Source organism: Vipera berus (assembly GCF_964194415.1).
Source record: "Vipera berus genome assembly, chromosome: 2".
Lineage (NCBI taxonomy): Eukaryota > Metazoa > Chordata > Lepidosauria > Squamata > Viperidae > Vipera > Vipera berus.
The window spans coordinates 94,775,191-94,792,654 of record NC_138203.1 but is presented as its reverse complement, the minus strand read 5'-3'; the positions used below and the strand labels follow the sequence as shown (position 1 = coordinate 94,792,654).

The window sequence follows — 17,464 nt, the reverse complement described above, 5'->3', positions numbered from 1 at the left end:
TGCTTAAGTGAGGCATTTACTAAATGAAAACTGCCTGTAAAGATGACAGAGCAGCAAAGCAGAAGAGGATTCCATCGCTGCAACCAGAAGACTTATGGGGCTACATCTTCCCACATCCAAATGTCTGTGGAGATTCTCAGTCATCCAGGTCATGGTTGTCCCAAAGTTGCTTTTTCCAAAAGGCAACTGGATTTTGTTTTTGTTTTTTTCCTTAAAGATGTTTTGCATCTCATCCAAGAAGCTTCTTCAGTTCAGAACTGAACTGAACTGGATGAGAAGCGAAACATCTTCAAGGGAAAACAAAATCCAGTTGCCTTTTGAAAAAGCACTTTTGGAGCTTCCCACACCTACACCCTCCTTTCTAAGAAGAGTAAACAGAGTTTGCTCTGTTGTGTGTGGCATGGTCGATTTCCAAAGAATCGTAACTTAGTTATCAAATGAATGCCCCAGATAAAAAATGTATATATGTTACTTGAACATACATATTTCATAAAGAAGGTGCAGCATGGAGGATATTGAAAAGGGAAATATGAAAGAAACAGCTTTGAATTAGTTTGGAAACAGGTTTTGCATAATCTTCTCTCATGTCATCATTTTTATTTTTTATTTTTTTAAAAGGAAGCCACAAAAATCAGTACTGTGGTTAAATAAAAGTTTATTTCATGCTGCCTAAACAACTGAATGCAATACAGTGAGCCATCTAATCAGACTTAGAGAGGCAACCTGCAGATCAGTATACCTGCTTATAAGTCTTGAATGGAATCTAAAGCCAAAGGGTTCATAAATAATTTGTATTAAATATATCAGTCAGGCAAGGTCCTAGAGCACAAAAAAGCTAGAGAGCTTAAACAGGCAACGGATCACTTAAGCAAATGGGAAATCAAAATTAAGTTTTTAAACCATTGATCACCTGGCACCTCCAAAACCTTCTCAAAGATGAAACATTAAAAAAAAACTGAAGCAAAGCTTATGGCCTCCCTGCAACAAGCTACACAGTACACCCATTGATTCATGCATTGAATGTTTTGGTTCTCGTTGAATAAAAAATCATCTCAAGCCCAAAAACATACCCTAAGGAGTACACAAGCAAAAATGTGTTCTTCAAGGATTCTCAAGGCTCTTGCAAATGCCAGCTGCTTTGACTGACTTGTGGCTGGCCAGGCTCATTTCCTGCACTGGTTGAGTAAAAGAAGTCAGGAAACATGGTAGGATCCAAAGGCATGGGACTGCTAGTTGCCTCTAATGGAGTGAAGCTATCAGGAATTGCTGGAGGCAAGGTAGTGGCTTGAGGCGCATTTGGTTGCCCTTTACTCTGACCAGCGGGGTTTAATAGATTGTTATGGGCATTGGGCAAGGCAACCCTTGGGTTGCTATCTACAGGGATAACATTGTTCCCTCTGTCTGAAGGGTTGGGCCCTAGATTAGATCCTTTTTGAACTTCAGGCTGCTCTGTAATGCCCAGTTGATCATCTTCGACTGTGTAATCTCCTGGCTGGCCTCTGTTCAATGGCATATTTCCAAATCTGGCATCCATGGGAAAGACATGGGGGCCTGCTGCTCGATAGGCTGGTGCCCCAAATCCTCCACCCTGGGGGGAAAAAATTACAGCACCTGAATGGCCGTGAACCCTCTGAAGATCCAGATGACAATCTTATGAAGAGAGAAAAGTGACATGAGTGCAAAAGTGTTGGCTTTGGTGCTTACCATGCTGTCCTAAATGCAAACTTGAGGAATGAAAATCTAAACTGGTTTTTTTTTAATGCAATGGGAAATGTCCCAGAAAATAAACACTGTGTTGACACTAAAGCCTTAGAGGATAAATTTTTATTTTATTTTATTTATTTTAATTCCATTTATATCCCGCCTTTCTCCGAAGACTCAGGGCGGCTTACAAGCTTAGCAGTAGCCTTCATTCTATGTATATGCCTGCTTATTAGGGCTTTCACACACACACCCCAAGCGGCATTATTACAAAGTCAGCTTAATTGCCCCCAACAATCTGGGTCCTCATTTTACCTACCTCGGAAGGATGGAAGGCTGAGTCAACCTTGAGCCTGGTGGGATGCGAACCTGCACTAATTGCAGGCAGCTGGTGTTACTTAAGGAGGCATTAGCCCACTGCTCCACCAAGGCTCTTATGAAATGACATATGACATATGTCATAGCTTGGCATATGACATAGCTTGGTTGAGATGGAATTTGAAGTTGGGCCAGCTAAGAGCTGTTTTGGCGGGGGTGGTGGGTGGTGGTGGTGGAACTGAATATAGTAATAGCAGCAGCAGGAAAATCATTGAGAATTTTGAGAATAAGAACTGTGGAAGCATCAAAAGAGCAAAAAAAAAAAGACAGCAAAATCAGAAACTGGATTCAGCCAAATCAGTTCCTGAGAAACAATTGCATGAATGAATGCAACCCTGCTGTTTCTGTGAATAAGTAAACTTAAGTATGCAGTCCTTATTCTCACATTGGGAAACATGCTGTTCGGTCTCAGTAAACTTTGGGTGTCTTTGGCAAAAAAATTATAGCAGTGAATATAATAATAATAATAAAAAATAACAGAGAAGGGAGAAGTTAGCCTCTCCGATGCTCACTTATAGAGTGCTTAGGGGTGAGTCTTCTCCCTATTCTATGAAACATCTACTTGAAACTACTGGGAGAAATCATTCACCATGAGGTATCATCAATTCACTGATAATACCTAGTTCTACAGCTCCCTCCTGAACCCAATGCAAGATGAATGCTTGGAGACTTCTGGGTTTTGGATAGGGGGGAAAAACTGAAGCTCACTCATTTGAATGTTGCCAAGATTGAGAATCACTGGGCTACAGAGTTCCTACTAAAGCATTCCCACATTCCAGGGGCTATCAGGAGGGTCCCAGTGTTTGTCTGTTTATTAAATTTTTAAGCCACCTAGCTCCCATATAAAGTGACTCTGGGTGGCTTACAAGTTATAAATGTTAGGGGTTTCTAGTGGCATCTCCCCTCTTATGGTATACTTTCCCCGTCAAGCAAGTATAATTCCCACCCTCATGAAGGTAAAAATGTGGAGTTTTTTCAAAAAGTTTTTGAGGTTGATTCTAAACTGTATACCTACAGTGTGTGTGTGTGTGTGTGTGTGTTTTATGGACATGTATATTTTTCCTATTATTCAATATTAAACATTATAATTTTGTTTTGAAGTTTTAAAATATAATTTTATTGTTATTTTAATATCTATAAACTGCCTAGAGTTCATGAGGATTGAGGTGATAGTTAAATTGCACATATAAATACATTCTGGGGCTTTTTCATCTTGATTATGTTTATACCACTTTTATTTATTGTTGCTTTATTTGTAAATGAATTGCAAACATTCCATAGGTTAGAAATTTCTTACAAATCAGCTCTAAACTTCTGGACCATTATGTCCATCCATCCACCCATCTATCCATCCATCCATCCTTCTGGACCATTATATCCATCCATCCATTCCAAGGCAACAAATACTTTGGATTCCATCAATTTAATTAGAAGAAATGAGCATGTGCTAAATTCTGCAGAAATCAGTAGAATATAATGATGTTTATCAGTACTTGAGCTTACATATACCAAGGAAATGTTTGTCTTATACAGGCTTTCTTATCAATGCTGTCCATGGAAATATTTTATATTTATAATAGTGCAGCCCATTTTTTATCTCAGAGAACTTTTTAAAGGTGAAGGACAGAGGCCCTTCTTCAAGTGCATGTTGCATAGCGTTCCCAACCCTTTGGAGCAAAAGACTATCTTCGCTTTTCAGAATTATTCTCAGTTAAATATTTATCCTTGGTCATAATATCTTCCCCTTCCTCCACTATAACCGCTGTTTCTCAGCCTTGGGTTGTATGATTTGTTATCTTTAAAGAGAAAGTCGATTTTTATCCCTTCTTAACCAATATGTAAATGATTATGATGTCCACAACTTACCTGCATTTCTTCTGAGCTTACTATTCCTAATCTGGTAGGAGCCTGATGGAACATGTAAATAAGCAAACCACATATCAGGAATGAAACATGCCAGTCTAATACCAAACACAGTCCTAATTTTTCAGGATCTTTTGTTTCATTGCATGTAATAATGTTTTACTCCTGTATTACCAACAACAACATCAATGCTCCTAAATGCATTTTTCTTTTCCTTTGAAATATTATGGGTTTTTTTTAAAAAAAAAAAAAACCCTCGGGTATTGTGGTAAGTTCAACTTTCCTCCATTTTAAAAGCTGTAAATTGAAAATCTGAAATGTGAGCCTTCCAGTGGCCACAGTAACTTGGATAATAATCATTACCATTTGAACAGCTGGATTCAAACGTGTTTATATATTAATATGTAGGCCATGTTTTACAACTTTCCCCAATCTGACCAACTTCTAAATGTATGAATTAATTTCCAGAAATTCTGAACAATGGACATGTTGGCCAGAGAATTATGGGAATTTAAACCCACACGTAGTATTCCGTGTCTCGGTATGAATATAGACAACTCTCTTAACACGCATCTGTAAATGATGTGTAGTAACATTATTATTGTGAATAAATGTTAGGTGGGTCTGGGCCTATGTTGAGAAAAGTGTGATCTATGACTAAATCACTTTTTATTTTTTGCTCATTTTTAATGTGACCTATAAAATAATAGGTGGGAACACACAGAAGCACATTAACAGGTGGGAAGGAAACTACAGAGGTGGCCCAAGTTTAAGATTCTGCCTGCTTTATTTTTTCCTCATCATCCTTTCCATCCCTATGGGGGATGTGGGGAAAAGATTTGTTTCACCCAAGAATACTTCTTCAATGGAGATTTAAACTATTCCTTAGATCTAATTATGAACTGTTACTGTAATCAACTATTTCCCACTATTTCTATGTGGTATTTTACACAGAATACACAGAAATACATTTATTTATACCAAACATGGTAAGTCTGAAGGTTTCATTAGGGGTAGATTAATGTTAAGTACTTACTCCTTTATTTGCTACATAAGACATATATTGCAAATTGGGATATATCTAGACAAAAAGAAAAGGAAAGAATTAAACTGATTTTAAAATGCTTGTTTTGTTTTAATTTATATAAAAATAGACCTGAAAGGAAAATGTCTTGTTAGCCAGAATAATGACTCAGCTTTATCCACATCCTGGCTATAACAGGTATCATATAAATATTTCAGTCTGCAGCATGCCAGCAACTAAGCCACGCAGAAAAACCTCTCTCCACGGAACCAGTCCCTGGTACCCAAAAGGTTGGAGACCTCTGAAATATTCTTTAAGGATTTTCCTCACTATTTATTTTACTTTATATTCTGCCTTTATTATTTTTATAAATGACTCTAGGCGGCTAACATATTTAATATGTCTCCCTTCTCCTTTTGTCCCCACAACAACAATCCTGTGAGGTGGGTTGGGCAGAGAGAGAGAGAGAGAGAGAGAGAGAGAGAGAGAGAGAGAGAGAGAGAGAGAGAGAGAGAGAGAGAGAGAGAGACTGGCCCAAGGTCACCCAGCTGGCTTTCATGGCTAAAGTGGGACTAGAATTCATGGACTCCGTTTCTAGCCTCATGCCTTAACCATTTGACCAACTGGCTCTCATTATTAAGATTATGCCATTTCTGCAGGAATCCACAAGAACTTGGAAACTATCAGGATTGTGCTGGAATCTCTTAATTTAATAAACCCATGGGTCAAGTTCTTTCTAAGGAAGAATGACATTTGGGGAAAATATTTATTTTTTGTTAAATACGTTTGCATTTCAGAAGAATAGAATAGAATAGAATAGAATAGAATAGAAGAGAAGAGAAGAGAAGAGAAGAGAAGAGAAGAGAAGAGAAGAGAAGAGAAGAGAAGAGAAGAGAAGAGAAGAGAAGAGAAGAGAAGAGAAGAGAAGAGGGCTGGAAGGGACCTTGGAGGTCTTCTAGTCCAGCCCCCTGCCCAAGCAGAAGAACCTATACCATCTCAGACAAGTGACTGTCCAGTCTCTTCTTAAAAACCTCCAGTAATGGAGCACCCATGATTCCTGAAGGCAAGCTGTTCCACTAGTAACTTAATTGTCCTCACCATTAGTAACTTTCTCCTTAATTCCAGGTTGCTTCTCTCTTTGATCAGTTTCCAACCATTGTTTCTTGTCCTGCCCTCTGGTGCTTTGGAGAATAGTTTGACCCCCTCTTCTTTGTGGCAGCTTCTCAAATACTGGAATACTGCTATCATGTCACCCCTATTTCTTCTTTTCTTTAGACTAGCCAAACCCAAGTCCTGCAGCCATTCTCCATATGTTTTAGTCTCCAGGACTTTGATCATTTTAGTTGCTCTTCTCTGAACTTTTTCCAAGGTCTCAACATCTTTTTTGTAGTATGGTGACCAAAATTGGTTGCAGTATTCCAGGTGTGGTCTCACTAGGGTTTTATAAAGCAGTACTAATACTTTGGGTGATCTTGATTCTATGTCTCTGTTTATACAACCCAGGATTGCATGAGCTTTTTTGGGGTGCTTCTGCACATTGCTGGCTCATAGTCAAGTGATTGTCCACTAGGACACCAAGGTCCCTCTCACAGTTACTGGTTTTGAGCCAGGTCAAAACATTTGAAACATTTGAGGCAAAAATTAATTTGCAAATAAGTTATGTCTACATTTGTGCCGACATTTAAGATGGAAATGAAATTCCAGTGGTGGAAATTCAGCTGCATTAACAATAAGATTTTAGCTTGAGAACCAACTTACAGGTCTCTGCTGTGGTTGTTGGGCTGTGTTTTGCTGGGTTCCAAATAAGCCAGGGTAGATCTTTGCAAAAAGAAAGAAAAAGTTGAATGGGATATCCAGAAAACTATGAGAGATGATGATATGCACTGCCTTAAGAAATAATAAAAATTCTAAAGAATTCATCATATGGCACTCTGATTTTGTGTGTGCTCCTCTGTGTGTTTCTAAGTAGCTGTTTTGGTTATAATTCTCATAGTCAAATTATACTTACTTGTCCCAATGTCCCTAAATAGTCTTGTATGGCAGGTAACTATAGTTAACAAAAGAAAGTATTAAATATCATTAGCTTGCCAACATGTAGAAAATAAAGATTAAACTAAGTAAAGCTTTCAATCTAAAGATGATTGCATTATAAGTGTTTAAATTCTTGGAAGAGGCTTAAAATCTAGAAGAAATATTTATTTGTATCTTGCAGAAAAATTCAGAAACTGATACATAAATGAACCACAAGTAATTTAGGAAATTATTTTTTTAAACTAGGGAATTTGTTCATAGTATAGATTTGAAATAAATTGTTGCAAGATCACATTCCAAAGAATCTACATCAGTCAATTTACTTGGTAAATACGACCTTCCAATATTTTCTTTCATTTGACTGTAAATGTGTACAATTTCATGCAATGCAGTCAACATTTCTTTTAAAAGGTTTATTAAGGAAAAATTTGCTGGAAATTGCACATATTAATTAAAGATCCAAAATGTATTATACTAGGAAAGGCTATTGGTAAAAACGTTTATATGTGGTAAAAAAAAATGGCAAACAAAAGGAGAAATGTGCATTAAAATACATACACATTTTAGACTGTTTTCCCCCTGCAAACTATGCAAAATCAAAAAACAGAGAAATCAGAACTGAATCATTCATTCAGCCTTAATCTTGTGCCTTCATATTTTTTGTAATTACCATACCAAGATTAATAGTTTAATCACAACTAAGTTACTTAGTGACCGTTCAAAATTATAACAGATGCCCTAAAAGCTATTTGTGACCCAATGTTGAAGTTGTCACGGCCTCCCTCCCTTCCCCCACCCCCCAATGGTGATATCATCACATTTTTGACACTTTGCAACTGGATCACCTTAAAGGCAATTTGCAGTGTCCCATAATCATGTGACTGTGATTGTCAACTTTTTGGCCAGCTTCTGGTATTTATTTCCAGTTTCCAGCCAAAAAAAAACACCACACCACCCACTGGGTAAAATGAATTCACTTAATGACCATGGTGTTTGCTTAACAACTGCCACACACACAAAAAAGCTAAAACTTCAGATCCAGTTATGTGATGCCTTGACTTAACAACTACAAATACTTATAGCCATAATTATGGGCTCAATTACAGTTATAAGTCGAGGAGATGCGGAGAATTCCTACTCATATTAAATATGTACCAATTGCTTGTCCAAACTGACCTGTTGGGTCTGTCTATCCAATGATAGCTGTTGCTGAACATCTGGCTGATTTCCTTCTGATGGAGAAAACTGTTTTGGCTGAAATGCTGGCTGGACATCATAATGTGGTATTTGGACTTGCCTTGTAGGAAGGAAATGTGTGTAATGATAAGGAGGTTGCTCTTGTATCCCAGGTTGTTGTAGCAGAGTAGGTGTTTGAGATGGCAATGGAGGAGGGTGCACTGGCATTGAGTATTCATACTATAGAGTGATAGAAGATGAATAACCAGAAGGGAAAAGTTAAAATCATGAATGAACCATTTTCAGGCATACTGAAGGGCTGCATGAACAATGAATCTGATGAATGAATTTTTGACTTACAAAATTCCATACCGTAATACATTTATTTGGCTCTATGACCAGGGTTCTCGATTCTCAGGGTCATCAAAGTTCCCCAACAAGTTCCATGTCTCATCTAATATTATTGTCAATTCTTTTAATTCAAGCATGAATCACTATGCCACTATGCCTTAGAGAAAAATGTCAACATTTAGCACCTCATCAATTTTGAAGAATGTCCCAAAGGTGCTTTTCTTTTAAAAGCAACTGGACTTTCTGATTTTTTTTTCCCCAAGATGTTACAGTTCTCACCCAAGAAGCTTCTTCAGTGCTAACTAACTGGTGGGGTTCCAGAAGTGAAAATCAGAAAGTCCAGTTGCTTTTAAAATGAAAGCAGCTTTGGGACAACCCTGACCAGGATGAATGAGAATTTCCGTTGACAATTTTGAAAAAAAAGATTCCTGCTATGTATGATTTCAAAGCTTTCCTTAGATATTGAAGAAGGAGACAACTGCAACTCAGTGCTTTATGTAAAGGTGAACCACAAGGCGAACCATAAATATAAATATAAACTGAGACAAGTGATAGAAAGCATGTGGGAAAGCTGGGCTAAAGAAATATATTGGCATTTTAATAAATGGGAGTTTTGTGATTGGCCATGTCATACAGCCATTCTGGGGGACTGGATTGAGACTGATGATCACCATTTGCGTGCAAAAGATAAGGAGATCATGCCACTGAGGATCCAGGTAATTATAAGACTATAATGGATGGCATGGAATTCTTAAAGTTGCAATCCCAGGATATCCAGAGAAAACTTAAAAAACCAGGGAAGATTTTCTAGAAAGCAAAAAAAGTAGTTTTGCTTCAATTCTGGTGCTGGAACAGCTTAAATTGCTTACCTGTTGAGTTTCATGTTGAGGTCTTTGCCTTATCAAGTAGAACGATGAATGCGATGGTAGGAAATTGTGCATCCACATTGAATGATATGGATCGGCGTAGCTGTAAGTCTGGCCATACTAAAAGTGGTAGGATTAAATACATTTATTCTGAAGCTATAATTCAGAGGCTAGTGAAGTTAGAACAGGAGTTAAATTCAAGCCAATATTACCAATCAGAATTACTTCATAAATAATAAATGTAATGGGTTTTCTGCTTGATTCGTTTATAAATATATACCAAATGTATATATACAGTATATTCCTTTCTTTGATAATAGATCCATAAATTTAGCTAGAGAAAAAAGGGCAGAAGAGAAGGAAGAGGCACTACATATCTATTTATTAATCATTCTGTCTTTTGGCAACACACAAGCTTCAATAAGGAAACAAATGAAGTCAGCTCGGAACCCTTTCAATAAATATCGTATAGTCAGTTTAATAGACGTCTTAGAAGATCACTACAGGATATTTAACACAACAATAGCATAAGATTCCAGAGTGCCTTCAGGATTACTGTATAAATAAGTGAGGGGTTTTAATAACCAGCAGGATAGAGTTAGGTTATGATTAAAATCACACTACAGTGCACAATTGCTTGAAAAGTAAGAGTCACTGAGTCTAGTAGCATTTGCTGTTGAACACAGCGCATTAAACTGAGTTGCATGTCCAAGAAAGCAATTGGATAATTCTGATTTATCCACACTTTATTGTTATTATTTTAAATTTATTTGGCCACTGAACTCCCATAGAGATTTACTTGGGACTGATTGATATGGAACATCATAGGATTCTTTGAGAACATAATATGTAACTTATTAGGAAGCATGTCTTATTGAACCTGACTAAAATAATTGTACATAGAAACATAGCCCTTTCATGCTGCTCCATTGGCAAAATAAATGTTTGTTTCGATTGTAAATTTGGTCAAGACCCAGTTTACCCGTCAATAAAAGCGAGGGATGGGAAGCCTCTTGATTTTTAGATTTTGTGAGGTTTGGGCCTAGTCTTGTGATTCAGGGTCATCCTGTGGGTTCGGCAGTTGGGTCGGACGACTCAGAGGAGGAGGAGGGGGGTGTTGAAGAGCTTGCTGATGATGGCTTTGAGGCTCCGCAGAGCCCTCAGCCAGGCCCCTCCCACCTGGTGGAGACCCAGCTGTGTGAGCCTGACAGCGTGGATGAAGATGACCCACAGCTGGCCCTGTTCAAGGACGCCCGACGCAGGAGGCAGTCAATCAGGAGTAAACAGAGGAAGCCAATGGGGCACCTCAGAAGGAGGCAGAGAGAGGCCACGCCCTGAGCTGTATTTAAGGGGAATGTGTGGGAGGGCTGGTTTGCTGAAGGCAACCGCTTGGATAGTTCCTGTTTCATAGCTCCTGTTTCATGGTTTGTGTCTGTTTTATGTTAATAAATTTGGCAGGCTTTATTCCAGCCTCTTGCCGTTTGTAAAGGGGTTGTCCCTGCCTTTTCTGCAGGGCCGGTAGCAGGCTGGTACAGAACACCTAGTTCCCTGATCAGCGATCATTTCAGTACAGTTAATCAGTTAATTCTCTCTGACTTTAGAGGTTCCTTGCTTTGGATGTAAGCAAGTCAATAAATAGAATAAGTCTGGAATAGCATCATCAGCTTATTCTCATCACCATTAATTCCCCCCAAAAAGAGGTTATGTGGCATAACTGTGATTACCTGAGGGAGTACCTTTGATATACTTGGTCCACCCAACTGTCTCATACCCTGTAAAGCAATATTTAAAATCCTCAGTGTTAATGTAATCAGCATTTTCTATTTTGCAATATTTACACAGCTTTTCAGGGAGCTCACACAAAGAATAGTTAAAAATAATAGCTTTCACTCACTCTCCACCTAATGCAGCTTGCATTCAGAATTGTATTGCCTTTGTAATAGAAGTGTCTGATTACGGTAACATCTACACAAATTCTATTACATTTATCCAATCTCCTTTTACAAGGCATCTTAATTGTTTGCAGTCACAAGGGGTTAATTATAGACTGTGTGAAGAAGCACTTTCTTTTGCCCATCCTGAATCTAATGCCAACTAATTTGCATGGATGTCCCTAACTTTACATGTATAAAAAAGGAGGAAAAACTCTTTCAGCTGTTTGACAAAACTGACTCAAAAGATTGCTGTTGAGAGAGCAGAGTTATTCATACAGAGGTATTGCAAAAAAAAAAAATGTTTAATCCCACTTATATCCCGCCCTTCTCTGAAGACTCAGGGCGGCTTACAAGCTAAGAAGCACAAATCAATGTGCTTAGCAATAGCCTTCATTCTATGTATATGCCTGCTTATTAGGGCTTTTTGGGGGGGCCCAAGTGGCATTATTACAAAGTCAGCTTATTGCCCCCAACAATCTGGGTCCTCATTTTACCTACCTCGGAAGGATGGAAGGCTGAGTCAACCTTGAGCCTGGTGGGACTCGAACCTGCACTAATTGCAGGCAGCTGGTGTTACTTAAGGAGGCATTAGCCCACTGCTCCACCAAGGCTCCACCAATTGGTCTGTCTATGTGAAAATTACTTCCAAACTTTTGCTTTAGAAGATGGATTTGATTTGCACAACTAATGTGAACACACTAGACAATATTTTCAGAAGCGGTTTGCCCTTGTGTGCCTCCTAGGGCTGAAAAAAAGGGATTGGTGCAGGATCACCCAGGAAGGACTAGAACTCACAGGTTCCTGGTTTCTAACCCGGTGCCTTAAGCACTATACCAACTCACTTTTATTCAATGGTATAGAAACATTATAAACAAAATAATTTAGAAACATAGTTTGAAATACAAAAACACGCACACACACACACAGACACACACATGGGAGAGAGAGAGAGAGAGAGAGAGAGAGAGAGAGACATACCTCAAGGCTTATACTACCCATTCCAGGAATCCCAGCATGATGGGGCAGTATCTATAAATATGCAAGATAAAGAATAGTTTATGTGATCAGAGATGACACTATTTACAAGAATATGAATAATATTACTGAAAATTGCTCTTGTGGGCTGGGTGGAAACATGATGACATCATTGGAGGATTGGGGTATGACATTGAATATGATTTCTTCTTTGTTATTTTTCCTTCTCCTTGGTTATTGGAGGAAATTGCTGTCATATTTCAGCAATCTCGAGTAATTTGCGGGGCACAAAAAGAGAAATGCTGGCAATCCACTGGTTCAGTTTAAATTACTAAATGTCAGGATGCACTCTGGATTTTTAAAGTATCGGACTTCAGGTTTCCATCACTGGGATGAAATATTTCAGACTACAGATTCTCCTGCCTTCTTAGTGGATTTTTAATTAAAACAATTAGGAATGTAAAACAGGTTTAGAAAATGAGAACTCATTTGCATATTGAAAGCAACTGATGGAAATTTCAAGTGAAGTACTCTAAAGTAGAACGTTTATTCAAAAGTCCCCATTACAGGAGATACAAAAACTGTAATTTATGCTAGACGTACGAAAGAGCAGGACATTGTTGTAAAGTGCCTTTTAACAGTGTTTTTTTGGGGAACCATGGTAATATACTGTAATTCTGATATGAGAAAGAACCCAGCTAAAGATTTGGGAACTATATCTGGAGACTACTAGATTGGATTAAAAAAAAAAGATCTCCTAGTAGTCTTTCTCAACCTTGGCAACTTTAAGATATGAGGACTTCAAATCCCAGAATTCCCCATAAGGTCACTAGGGAATTCTGGAAGCTAAAGTTCACACATTTTAAAGTTCTCAAGGTTGAGAAACAGAACCTGGCACAAAACGGATGACCACATAATATTTTTTTTTATTTCTGCTTTTTTAAAAAAGAAACTGATTTGTTTTAACTTTATTGGCCAGAAGTAATTGTTTGAGATAAAGGTGTAAGAATTACCGGTAAAGCAGTACATGTTCCTAAAAGGCATAACACATATATCCATTGTTTCATAATTGGAATGTGGCCCATAAAAGGGGATTAGAAGGAAACGAAGAGGGTGCTGAAACCCTGGAAGGAGAGAAAAACAAGACAATATATAATGAAACAATAAAATCACCAATATGCAAATATCCTATTATTATTTGTCCCATTCTTACTACTACTGTAGTTTGATATTAGGATGGAAGATGAATATGTCCCATCAACTATTCTGTCACATTAAAATTCTTCATTGCATTAATAATTCTGTCACAGTAAAAATTACAATTGAATGGCAAGTTGTGGGTAGCTCAGTTAGTGCATTTCTGATGTCAATCAAAAATGTTTTAAAGTATTTAGCGGAGGGCAAGTGCTCTGGATAGAAAAAGCAATATTCACAGCATGTCAGTTTTAGTATTCACAGCCCATCAGTTATACTAGCTTCTCATCCTTAGAAGATGAAGCAGGATTATTATGTCCCGTAGTGTAACTAAGAGTCATTGGAGCTAAGAAAGGTGTGTGTGTAGGGGGGGGGTCCTCTACAAAGGAATCTTTGTCTTTGTTGTCACCTCCACTTGGTTATAAATTGGTTGGCATGAAAAGAAACAAATAAACTATGACAGTTATGCTCTGGGCATGCTTCCTTCCAACAGTGATGCAAACAGACCAGGCCTTTGAAGAGAGGCTTCCAAGGTCTCCTTGACTCACTGCCAGAAAGTGATAGGAGATGGCAGGGAACCGAAATGCAAGTCACACAGGGCTATGTGACTACCCAAGTGCCTGTTGATATCTCTGCAATCATAGCCATGGATCTGTGTTGTGGAAACTAAGATATTTCTTAGGGTGTACCTTTGAACCTAGCTTTTATTTGTTTGTATCCCATCCCATCGTGTGAGGTGACTTGCGCTGAGAGAGAAAGTGACTGGCCCAAAGTCACCCAGCTAGCTTTCATGGCTAAGGTTGGACTTGAACTCATGATTTCCTGCTTTTTAGCTTGGTACCTGTAGACCAAACTGGCCCTCTTAATGATTTCTTCCTCACAGTTGAGTGCCAAATCTTATACATATTATCTTGAGCTGGCACCGAATTAGACCAGCATAACATTGGCTGCTCTGCAGGCAATGCCTACCCTCCACAAACACAGTGCTGGTAAATTATGCTATCATTGTCTCTTGCAGTATTGCCCAGAAGTTAATTTACTAATATAGTGCCCTTATTTATGGTGCAGGACATATAACAGATAGGGAATAGTGGATTCCCTGACCTTCTATCTCTCTAATCACTCTTCCAGTATAGGTTTACCCAATTGTGAAAACCTGGTGTGATGTTGCACATTTTTGGTTGTTTAAAGGAAGATTGACAATCAGCTAATAGTCAATTAGACTTTTGGACATGGCTTATGTTGGGATAGTTATTCTGAAAGAACACTTATGTCTGCATCTAAAAATAGCCCAAATAATAGCTGGAACAATATCAGTCAGTGTTTAGGGTCTCTCAGATCTCAGATCTGAAAAAGAGCTCAGAGACCTATAAGTAGCAGGGAACAGAGAGTCTGGCTGAAATAATAGGTATAGGATCTCCTGCTTGAGTATGGGGCTGGACTAGAACAAGGGTCCCCAACCCCCAGTCCGTCAACTGGTCCAGGGCTGCAGCATGCCAGCAACTGGTCCGCACAAACAATCAAAGCCCCAGGCAGCACACAAAACCACACACCCTCCAGTCCATGGAAAAACCTCTCTCCACGGAACTGGTCCCTGGTGCCCAAATGTTGGGGACCTCTGGACCAGAAGACCTCCAAGTTTGCTTCCCACTCCATTATTCTATATTCTACTCTGCCCAAGATAGAATAACTCAGAATCAGCACCAGCTTAAAGGCCTATATATGTGATGGACAATCGCAGCACCCAGAGAGTCATCTGACTGCAGCATTGACAGAATCATTGACAGAGTATATCTGCAGCAAAATCTGTACTGGAGTAAAGAGGAAGTTTAACAAAGGTACAGGATATTTTTACAATGGTCTCAAGTATGATTCTAAATGCAGGAGGATTTGGCATGAAAAGAGTTGGCACAAGTCAGTGGTGGGATTCAGCCGGCTCGCACCACTTTGGCAGAACCGGTAGCTATTTTTTTGTTGCCCAGGCTCAGAACTGACTTCAGGAAGTGGCATCCACACAGAGAACCATTTGTTCACATATTTGAATTCCACCACTGGCGTAGGCATGCTTGTGCGAGGGGTAGATGCAAGGAAAAGCCCTTTAAAATGACAATGTGCATGACTTAACTTCAAAATAAGATGTGGCATCTTCATTAAAACTGGTGGTCCCTTTCCTAAACAGACTCCTGTTCTTCTGCCACAAGACTTATCTCAGGGACAACACAATTCCTTCCATAATTGATGGTCCACTCCTTTCAGTTATAAGGAAGCATGGTGATTTCCCTTTCTTTTCCTCACCAACAGACAACTGTCTCAACTTCTGCTGTGCTTATTGCCTCCGTACAATTCAGTTATACTGTAAAAATAATTCTGGTTAATTTTTTCAGGCATTGTAACACCGGTAGTTAACTTCAAGATACGGTAATGATATTTTCTGATAAAAGCAACCTAATCATGCCATATTCATCCTGTGCCTAAGATTTTCAGTGCCTGTCAGATATTTATAGGCTGACAGCAAAAAAGAAAAAAAATGTTTTGAGTTTCCCAAGCTGCAAATATAAGAAGCAATGATAAGAAATTAGGCCTACCATGGTTGGGTTGCAGTGATCTAGGTTATAACAAGGTTTTTTCGCATGAATGAACTCAATGCTTTTTTTGTAAAAGAAAAAGGTGCCGGAACTCACACGTCATACAACCCGCCTTGCCTACACTACAAGGTTCCATCCAAAAAAGGTGCCGGAACTCCATTCTGAGCGTTCTATGAGAAAAAAAGCCCTGAATGAACTAATCCCACCAAACCGTGCAAAATTGCCATGTTTCACAATTTGGAGGCCTTCCGGACAAAGCCAAATCATCCTCAAATTCACTTACAGTTGAACCAAAGAATTTGGCAATTCTTTGACATACCATTGGACTTCAGTCTTAATGCTAGCAAGCTTTCTTATGTATCACATTTCAGTAATCATGGAAACCTTTGCAGGAAACAACAGAGTTATTTGGGACCCTTTTAAGATTAACATACTAACTGAAACTTTGTCATATAGATCCCTAGGTTGTTTCTATACATCTTTAACTTGTGGCAAAATAAAATTTTGGAAGTGCCGTGTTTCCAATTACTGCAGTGAGAAGAAGAACGGAAATACACTTGTTTCAGAGAGATCTTAAAGAGGTAGAAGCCCATCTGAGACATCTTAACACCAAGCTTGTCCAGTGCTGAATATTGAAATAAATTTTACCTTCAAACCGTCTGGAAACTTCCTCCCAATACCTGTTGAGCAATTCAAGAAATCTTCACAAAAATAAAGCTTTCACAGCCACGGGAGCTTCTTTCTCCCACTCTAGAATATAAACCTGATTGAAAAGACTGGTTAGCCAATCAAATCAAGAAAGAGGGCAAGAGAATTACATACTTCTCACTTCATCCCACCCACCCTTTCTGTGCTCACAAAACCTGCAGCTGTAACATCTTATTATTTATAATTGGATTCTTAGGCCTGTATTTAGGGAAACTATTTTCTAGCGGATAAAAAATGAGCATCAGAATAGAATGTGCAACAAAACAACAGGGTGATAGTCTGTTTATGACACCATGTCTCAAGATAAGTCATTTTACCTGCTGACAGAGATGGTACATTTTTAATAAATTCCTGAAAGGCTAGAATTTCACATGTAGGTGTCAGACATCTGTGGAAGAATTAGCCAGTAAAATAACTGCCAGTCATGGCTCAGAGCTTGTGCCAGGAGAAATATGGCCCTGTGGCTCTGAAGGAAGCAATGATGTACCCGCTCCTTAACTATCATTACTTATAGCAATGTTAAACAATTTCTGATCAGTCTCCAATCTGGTGGCCAGTTTTCAGAGTCTCCTGAAAGAAGTCTATATCTTTTCTAGTCTGCTTTCATGCCTGGTTATAACAAAGATACTGCATGGATTGTACTTGTAGATGGTTTTTATGGAGCTGATATGGATGTAA

The 17,464-nt window shown here is 38.7% G+C and overlaps 1 protein-coding gene across 1 annotated transcript; it reads right to left on the bottom strand.

Annotated features, from left to right (window-relative positions):
- Nucleotides 1-1,111: 1,111 nt before the first annotated feature.
- AMBN (ameloblastin) lies at nt 1,112-13,384 on the bottom strand (the record flags this gene model as incomplete). Its single annotated transcript, XM_081320324.1, has 10 exons — nt 1,112-1,588; nt 3,946-3,987; nt 4,979-5,023; nt 6,725-6,784; nt 6,975-7,013; nt 8,174-8,413; nt 9,394-9,510; nt 11,115-11,162; nt 12,303-12,353; nt 13,313-13,384. 10 exons carry the CDS (start codon nt 13,382-13,384, stop codon nt 1,112-1,114), a joined length of 1,191 nt encoding a protein of 396 aa, XP_081176450.1.
- Between the last annotated feature and the right edge of the window lie 4,080 nt (nt 13,385-17,464).